Below are 9541 nucleotides of genomic sequence, written 5' to 3' on the forward strand. Positions count from 1 at the left end.
AGAAAGAGAAAAAAACAATGATGATAATAATAAAAATAAATATATATTGATCTTGTAGCAGGATGTCTGGAATCAACCATGGCATCAGTTGATGGGATCTTGCCATGAGGCATGGTTGAATACGTTGTAAGCCATTGGATCTTCAGCCGCTGGTATCTGGGCATGGTATTTTGAAAATCATTTTTTGATTAATTGATTTATCGATTTTACTTGAAGTTTATGAAGTAATTGGCTATTTCTTGTAAGCCAAGAAAATCTGTCTTAGTGATCTATTTACATTCAATTGTTCTCGAAGTACATTTTTTCAAAAAGTATCCTTTTTTTTTTCTGTTTCATCTTTTTCTTTTTCTCTGTTTCACGATTTTTTCCCCTCCTTTTCCATCATTCCCCTTTCTCTCTTGTTTTGTTTTCTTCCCCTTCTTTTTCCCTTTTATATTTTGGTTTCAACCCAATGTTCCTTTAACAGAATAATGGAAAAAATAGTGATAGAGATATGAGAAAATATTAGAAAGATACTTAAGAAAAAATCTAAATAAAAAAAAATCAACAAACTATTAATATACAATAAATATTAAAAATATACACAAACATAATAAACTAATAAATAAAATAAAAAACAAGATATGCAATGTATGCATGTCATTCTTCCTCTGGATGATTACTCATTAATTTCCAGGCATGTGGTGGTGGATGATTCTCAAGGAGTCGAGTATTATATTTTCTGTCAACCTAGCCACGTCCTGGACATCGACCCCGAGTTCCTCCATGGAGCTCCTAGTTGTGCTGGGAATCGTTCCACGGGCTCCGAACCAGAGGCCTCTCACGGAACTTCTCCTTAACGAACGGGATGTATTTATCGTAGATTTCCTTCTTTTCCCTATCTACTTTATTTACCTGGCCATGGATGTTATTTTTATATCTCAGGGGGGATTCAGAATGATTGCCGACTTCTCCTTCTTAGCCAAAGCAACAATATCCGCATATCTTGTGGATCCATCCGTATCGATACAGTAGACCTCGTCGAATCAGGCAAAATCTCTTTTAAGAGCTTCATTAATTCGCACTGCTCTCTAAGATGTCGGCGTGTTATGAGGAGGGAGTTATTGGGGCATTTCCACAGCACAGGTGCTGGTGTTTCTGGCTCTCTGTTGCATTTGCGACAGAGGGACCCAACTTCTCTATCCTGTCCGCTGACACCTGGGATTCTACGTAGGGGTGCATAATTTATATTCAATTTTAGGGTATTGGATCATTCAGAGCCCGTAAGTATTGGTTTATCGTATATAAACTTATTTGCTCTCGGGGTCTCTTAGAAATGGCGTACTCCAATGCAATTGGCCCATTCCTCGGGTATTTTCATTTCTATAGTAGTGGCCATCTTTGAGCATATGGAAAATAGTTAAGAGACGTCTTTTAATCTTCTTTTAAAGGGGCTAATTTAGTAAAAAGGTAGTTTACAGTTGCCTGTTCTAAGACGAGTTAGCACTATGTATTTTCAACATTTAGTACGGATTGAATTTTTTTTCTCCTCTATGCGTTCATTTTTGACACACGGGGAAATAGAGATTAACCATCCTATTCTGACCTGAGTGGTCGGGTCAAATTTTCATGCTGTAGTGTAAGAATTTGTACTGACACCGCTCATGGCCCCTCAACTCCCTCGGCTATAAACGACCTCTGTACGGATAGATTGGTCCATGCCTTTTTTTTTTTTGAAAAAGAGAGTGAATTATCTCTCTCTAGCCCGGCCATCACTTTTTTAGAGTAAAGAAGGTAGCTTTATTTACTAATGTCATCAAATGTTATTAGTAAAAAAGCTTGATTTTAATTCTTGAAAGAATCCTGAAAAAATGGAATAAGCATGAAGTGGAAGCTTTCAAGCTCAAAAACCTGAAGCGAATCAAAGTCAATCTTTTACGCTTATCCCAGACAGGGCCCATCGTCACAAAAAAAAGAAAACAAAACAAAGGCCTGCCCGCAGCCTTGGTGGAAAGCAGGGCTCTGGAAATAGTGGCTCACGACCTTTGATCACACTTTTGCTAAACACTATTGAAACTATGATACATACATATATGTATATATATATATATTGTTTCAAGTGATTAATCAATAACATAAATAGTAACTGCTAACTTCGCTGTATAATCGTTAATATTCATCCGATTTAGATGATTTATTGTTTTTCGTCTGGACAATTTGATTGTCTATCATATTTGAATATATATGCTACATAAAATATATTTATTTTTAATACAATAATCCAATGTGCTTCAATATTAGTACTATATTGAAATAATTAAAACTAACTGACTTATCAATGTCTGGTTAAATTTTTTTGGGAGTGAAACAAACCCTTGGTTTTAAGATGAAACTCTTAAATACGAATTAAAAAAAAAATCAGAAACTAAAATTTTTTGGTCCAAAAGTTTCGCCTTACATATTGTCATTCCTCAGATGAATTTCGAAAAAAAAATAGAAATAACTTCAACACGACACAACCAATTTATACCAAACTTAACAATGTTTTAGGATTATAAATTATACTAAAGGACACAAAGTGGATCTAATTGAACCAATTAGAACAGGGAATATAATTATAAAACCTTCGATAAGTTTTTCTTTATTTGCAACCAATATTTCACTCTTATAAGGGTATTAAACACAATACAAACATTCAGCCTTTCTATTAACCTAAGAATCGGATAAAATACAGAGGAGTTATCAACCATTATACGAACAATAGTCACCGGAATATAAAAAAAAAAAAATCTTCTATATAAATCAAGATGAAAAGTTTCTCTTTTAAAATTACTTTGAAAAATTGTATTTGGAAGTTTCGGACAAGGTTGAAGACGAATATCCTTTGATTTTTCCTGAAAACAATTGTGTGGACCTACCTTACTGACAACTACATCTTTTTCTGAAAGGAACTCACAATTTGTTTTTTACACAAAAGAAAAAAAATGTCTTCACTAATTAAAAGTAGTTAATGAACAACTACCATTTTAAAACTAAACTTTTAAAATCTATTTATACAATGATAAAGTAAAAAAATATCTGCTACCTTAAGCCTTCAACCACAATTGAAACACAATTCTATGAAATTAGCAGATACAAAACTTTGAATTTGGACCGAAGATAAATAGTTATCAGTTATAGTTATCATAAAGTTCTGTAATCAGTTAATTTTCATTGTTTATTATACAATTCTTGATTTTGAAATGTTTAAGGAGCTACTTCGAGCGGTACTGGTTCTGGTACTGGTCCTTTTAGCCAATCCCTGGCGGCTACTTAAGTTGCCGCCGCGTATTAACCAAGGTGGGAGTGCCAAGATTCATTCTTCGTTAAAAAAAAATGTTCGAAAAATGAATGTTAACTGCCCCAGGTGGGAATCGAACCCACAACGTTCCGAACCAAACGCAGTGGGACCTCGGCCGTCACGTTCCCGCTACTTTGAGTGACTTCGTGAATATTTTATTTCAATTTGTTTTTTTGTTTGTTTTTTTTTATTTTATCGAATTATTAATTTATTTTCAAATAACACAGATATTCAAATGTCATGATGATAATTATTATTATTATTATTCGAGTGACATTTCCAAATCCTCATGTTGTTGGTATAAGTACTGTACTCCAACAGATTGGGACGGTCGACCTTGACACGGAGTGGTAAGGCACCAAGTAGACGCTAAAGGGTGGGGACACTTCTGCAGTTTTGCAGTTCTGTGCCGGCAATCGCAGAGGAAGGATGCGTCGTGGTACGTTGAGGCAGTATGTCATCACTGGAATCAGTAAGTCACGTACATGTATACGTATAAATGATTTTATGTATATATTTTAAAGTATACATAAAAACACACAGACATACATACTCTTTAATGTAAACATTGAATACTGAGACCACTTTTCGTACGTTTATCATCCTCTCATTGACATCCTTTTTTTTTAATCAGAATTATCTGATTTTCTTAACTGATTATCAGACACAAATGTACAGAATAGAATATAAGATTCGAAAATTAGAAATGTTACGATTGGTTTTCACTTAGTTTTCTTCATTAATAATAACTGTAACAATCACCAGAACAAAAACAAGTTTTGGAGTAAAATTAGTTTTTTCTTTAGTTTTTTTTCCGTACCTTGGACTAACTCTATGAGGTAGTCAGTTTATTTATTTTTTGCATTTTTACATTTATTATTAGTTTTGATTGTCAACAATATCGATTGAATGTAATGTTCCTATTTATTAATGTTAATTTTTATTCTGTACACTTTAATGTTTAATAATTAGTTAGGTAAAATCATATTTCTATAAGGTTTTTATCAATAGTGCACCATTTAGCGAAAAATGAAGTTTAAAAAATTCGCCTGAATATAGTTATTTTATTATTCACTGATCCTCAAGTTCCTTCGAGAAACGTTATAGTGTAACCACAACCTGGCTAGAACTAAACACAAACCACGTGCATTCGCAAACGCTGTTAGGTAGCTGTAGTGTTACCTTCCTTTGAAAAGGTTATAACTATTGTATCCATAGCTTCTAAGTTACCATTTCCTATTCAAATTTCTCTATAGATAAAACTATGTTATACGCTTCTTAATTAATTTTCAACCTATATTTGATTCCTTTGTGATTAATTATTGGTTTAATATTTCTTTATTTTTCAAAATGTTAAATTTGCTTTTATCATACGTTCGTCAATAAATATTCAGTTCTGTATTTTTTTTCCATATTTTATAATTTGCAAAATATCCTAATTATTTATAATTTATTTATATGTGTACTAAGTTTCCTAATGAGTACTTTTTAGTAATTTTTTTCATTCTTTTGTTTACTAAAATTATTCTTTCTTGTTTATTACTATTTTTTTTTATATTGACTTTTTTATTTTATTTACTTAACCTCCCGTGTTTACATTTCTTGGTAAAAACATAAATAACTATTTCTCAAACTAAGTCACTGAAATTTATTCGGAAGCTATAAAAATTTGTTTTGGATGTTTCTAAGAGAAAGCACAATTTTGTCAGTCATAACCTTTTCAAACCTCTCTGTTTCGAGTTGTGCCGTTACATTGAAGATAATTCATTGTGGACGAAGGTTCATTGTTTATCCAGGTTTGTTGAGTTCACCAATTTTTTACAAAAAAAATTATAGTTTGATTTATTTTAGAAAAATATCAAACGTATATATTAACTCGTCATTAGTGCTTTTATGGGATTTTCTTTCACAAAACATTACTTTGTATAATGCTTACATTCTCTTTCATTGCCATTTCTTTTGTTCCTTTTTACTTCTTAATGTTTAGTGGTGTTTATCTTTTTCTTTTGGTCTCCAATATATACGGAAATGCCTTTTGATAAGTACTGGTCCACTGGGATATTTTCATTAAGCGACTAATCGTGCAAGAAAGATTTCTTATCATTGTAAGTAATATATTTATTTATGTTCTTTTATTTTTTACGATTTTTAGGTTTAATGGAAAATGTTTCCTAAGGAAAGCAAAATACATTCTAAAAAAACGCAGTCATTTTCGTGTAATAATTGGATAATGCTCTGATTATGTTTACTATCAGAAAGCTACTAACATAGTGCCAAGTCTATTATTCACAGCTAATGATTTTTTTTTTCTTTTCTAATTGTTCTTTTCAAATAAAAAGTTGTCTAGTGGAAAAATGTTCTGGGTCCGCTCATAATAACTCAATAGTAAATCTTTTTTTTTTATTTATTTATTTAATGTAATTTACAACTGTACAAAATAATACAATAAGTAAATATATTGTATGCTTCATATACACGTGAAAATCTTGGGAAGGAACCACCCATTGGTGGTACTTCAAACATTAATTTAAATTTGAAGGTCCCGTGGCCATCTTCTTTTCATACGCCTCGGAGAATTATCAGGGATTGTTAAGGATGAAAGATTAAGAATTAATGGGGTAGGATGGTTAAGGAGTTTGGAATGAAAAGACGCATATCTGTTTTGAGCCAAATCTGCAACGAATGGAATGTTAAAGTCTTTGCGAGTTTATTTGTAACGTAATAAGGAGCATCAAGGATTTTAGGTAGGATTTTGGATTGTAACGATTGTATGCGGCAGGAATTTCATGGTTTGGTAGAGCCCTTGAGCTCAATTCCGTATGTCCAAATTGGTCTGATTAACGTAGTGTATACTAATTGGTTTAGAGTTTTTGTCAAGTAAGTGTTGTAGCAATCGGAATCTACGAGCAGTTTCTTGTCGTTTCAGTCTTGTGTGTTGATTCCAAGTAAGTCTCTTGTCAAGATGGAGTCCTAAGTATCAAATCTGTTCAACAGGCATTAGTGGAGTATTTAGAAAGGTTACTGTAGGACAGGAGGGTAGAGGTTTACGACGGAGAGTAAAGGTGATCTGGTGGGATTTGTCAGGATTTATTTTGATTCTCCAGTTTTTACATCATTCTTCAATAGATGTTATGTGTGTCTGTAGTTTTTGTGATGCATTAGTTGGGTCGTTGTTTACAGAGAGTATACATGTGTCATCAGCGTATGTTGTTAGGACTGTGTTAGTGTGGGTTGGGATTGAGTAGGGCAACGGATTTACTTCAGAATTTTATGAACTTAATCAAAAGCTATGATAGGCTTCATAAAACATTTACCATAACAGAATTTAAGGAAATGAAGCATGGTTTCAGGTCTTTGCTTATTATAATGAATAATAATCAATCAGAAGGGACTATCATAATAGCAAGTTCAGACAGAAGAAGACGGAGGCTAGGAATGATTTATCCATTTATGGCAGCATCCGTAGAGGAATAATGCTGGAGGACATAGCCCTGTTATTCAATCACCTACAGAAGTTTCATACCTATTATAAAATGTAGATTTATACTTTCAACAATGTAGGAAGCTGAAAACACCAGCCGATTTGCTCTGGCGTCGCAAGTGACACTAGTATCCAAGATGCGAATGGCACTTGCAACCTCCGTATGTCTGCATTGTTCAGTGACTTGCCACCACTTTGTTATGAAAGCCGCTCAAACTAAATTCTCTACTTTCTTCATTCCAAGGTTAGTTGGATTCTACTAACAAATGCTTGGATCGATGGGAATAATATTTAATTAATCTTTTTCTATTGGTATTCTTCAAATCTTTGCAATAAATCATTTTTTTCTTAAGTGAAATAAAAATTTCGAAAAATATCTGATCTTGCAAAAATTAGGATATTACCTCCACGTTTTTGTTCATCGACATTATCTTTTCTAATTACAGTCAGCACAACTACAAAGGCAATTTAAATAATTAGTTTTCTCTCAATTTCATTTGTTTAATCCGAACGATAATGAATATCTGAAAATGGAGCTGCAAGTCTTTAAAATGTATCGATGAAAGTATGACGAACACTTAATTTCAAATGCTGACAAACATTAGGAGGAGATTTTTAATTCAAACGCATCTTAAGACGTACCTCAAACAGGAAACTTCAGTTTTTATTTTAAAATTTACAACTGGCAGTACACACTGACAATTAGCTAATGCAAATATATACATGCAAATGTACAAAAAACAAAAGAAATTTACAAGTAGCATTTTTTACGGCCCTTTATCTTCGCTATGTCGCTCAGGTCTCGTGTTCAGTTCTTTTTTCAAGCTTTTGTAAAGGCCGCCATGTGTCAGCTGAGTCTATTAGAGTAACTCATTAAAGTGTCTATTACAGCTTGCGAGACTTTGAAACTAGTTGCCCTTGAATCTTTTGTACCAAGCCCGCACGTGTTAGCTTGACGGTTGGTATGAGCACAAAGCTATGTAACAGAAATGAAATGTGATTTCAAAATTAAAAACAGATAAGAATGACCAAAAATGAAATATAATAATTTTATCAATAGAAGTGAACAGTGAAATATTAAGAAAATGAAAAACTTGTTCGTTTAAACGAATTTTAACGATTTAAAAAAGTGAAAATTATAAATAATATTTTCGGAGAAAAAAATTGATTCTAAAGAAAAATTTAAGAGGTTATATGAAACTGAATTGCAAGCTGTTAATATCACGTGACGATTATTGAAATAGGCAAACACAGTTGTTAGCCAGAGCTCCCTGAATTGCTAATTAATACAGCGCTAAACTGCCGAGATCAGTTGGGTTAATGATTAGCTTGCAGAATTGGGTTTCGCCTAGTGGAGCAACAGACTGCATCTATTGAGAAGGAAAATACTAAAAAATGAAACTAAAATCAAGTGGGTATCTTTCCAATCACCAAGCGAACTTGGCTCCAGAATTCCAACGGCCCTATTACAGTAGTCAGAAAAGTGTGAAATCTTAACTTCAACCAAAAATCGTTATTACATGCTGCGTTGATATATAGGTATATATATTGATAATATTCGGACCGAAAAAGGATGAATTAATGGGAGAATTTAGAAGATTACACAACGCTGAATTAATGGACCTATATACGGTAAATATAATTCAAGTTATAGCATTGCGGCGTATAAGATGGGCATCTAAGGTTGTAGGGCTTAGTAACGAGCAGATCCCTAAAATGTTAATAAATACAGAACCAACGGGTAAACGTCCGAGAGATAGACCGAAACGTAGATGGGAGGATTGCGTTAAAACAGATTTAGTGGAATTTGGTTTGGAGGGCCATCGCTGGAAGGATGTATGCAGAGAGCGTTTGGTGGTATCGGCATCGAACCTTCGGGTTCGTTAGGCCATTATTATTATTATTGTTATTATTATTATCCGGTTTTTCTCGCCATTGCGGGTTGAATATCTGAGGTGGGGGACCTAGAGGTCCAACCACCTTAATATTTTATTTTATGTTTTTCATATATTTAAAAATTTTCGTACTATACGTGCAGTGTCCAAGAGAACTGACTGTGGAGCCTCTCTTAGCACGTCTATAAGCACCCCCAGACCATTCATGCCTGCCACTGTTGCTTTTGGTATGAGAACATTCGTTGATATTATGAATGAAGTAGTGGCAACACCTTCCAATTTATATATTTCTTTCAATTCTATCGCCAATTCCGTTTTTCTCCCAAAGTAGAGCTTATATTATTATCGTTGGGGATCCCAACATCAATAAGTTCCGCTTTCTTTTTTCTTGAGTCTATAAGGAGGATGTCTGGCTTATTATGGCGTACTGTATGGTCTGTAATAATTGATTCATCCCAATATAGCTTGAGAGAACCTTTTTGGAGGACTTTATATGGGTGGTACTTGTAATAAGGCCTCTTGGCAAAATTTTGACCACATTGTTGTGCCTCTGCAGATATTCAGTACCAGCCAGTACTCCACATCCACTCGTGATACATTGGATTGATTCGAGCGTTACTGAGCATAATCGACTCTTATCTGGTGTTGTTGCGTCTATTAACATATGCTTCCTATATGATCTCGTGGCAATCACTTGACCTTGAATCGCGACCACAAATCCCTCTTTCTCGGAGAATAGCCTTCCAGTTTTTAACCACTCAACCATTATTATTATATATTGATATCTTTTTTCATATATATTTATACTTTTTTGTGGGTCTTGAGGATCTGCCAATAATACAACTT

The 9541-nt window shown here is 33.5% G+C and overlaps 1 protein-coding gene across 1 annotated transcript in view; it reads left to right on the forward strand.

Moving 5' to 3' along the window:
* Positions 1-3713: 3713 nt before the first annotated feature.
* Positions 3714-9541, forward strand: part of LOC106688636 (facilitated trehalose transporter Tret1) — a gene marked incomplete in the record, with an annotated part of 41623 nt that continues 35795 nt past the window's right edge. Inside the window, 1 exon segment of the mRNA XM_067045613.1 lies at positions 3714-3791. Within this exon segment, the coding sequence (XP_066901714.1) occupies positions 3749-3791 (43 nt within the window).

Source organism: Halyomorpha halys, unplaced genomic scaffold (genome assembly GCF_000696795.3).
Source record: "Halyomorpha halys isolate HHAL.00 unplaced genomic scaffold, Hhal_1.1 Scaffold1168.1, whole genome shotgun sequence".
NCBI lineage: Eukaryota > Metazoa > Arthropoda > Insecta > Hemiptera > Pentatomidae > Halyomorpha > Halyomorpha halys.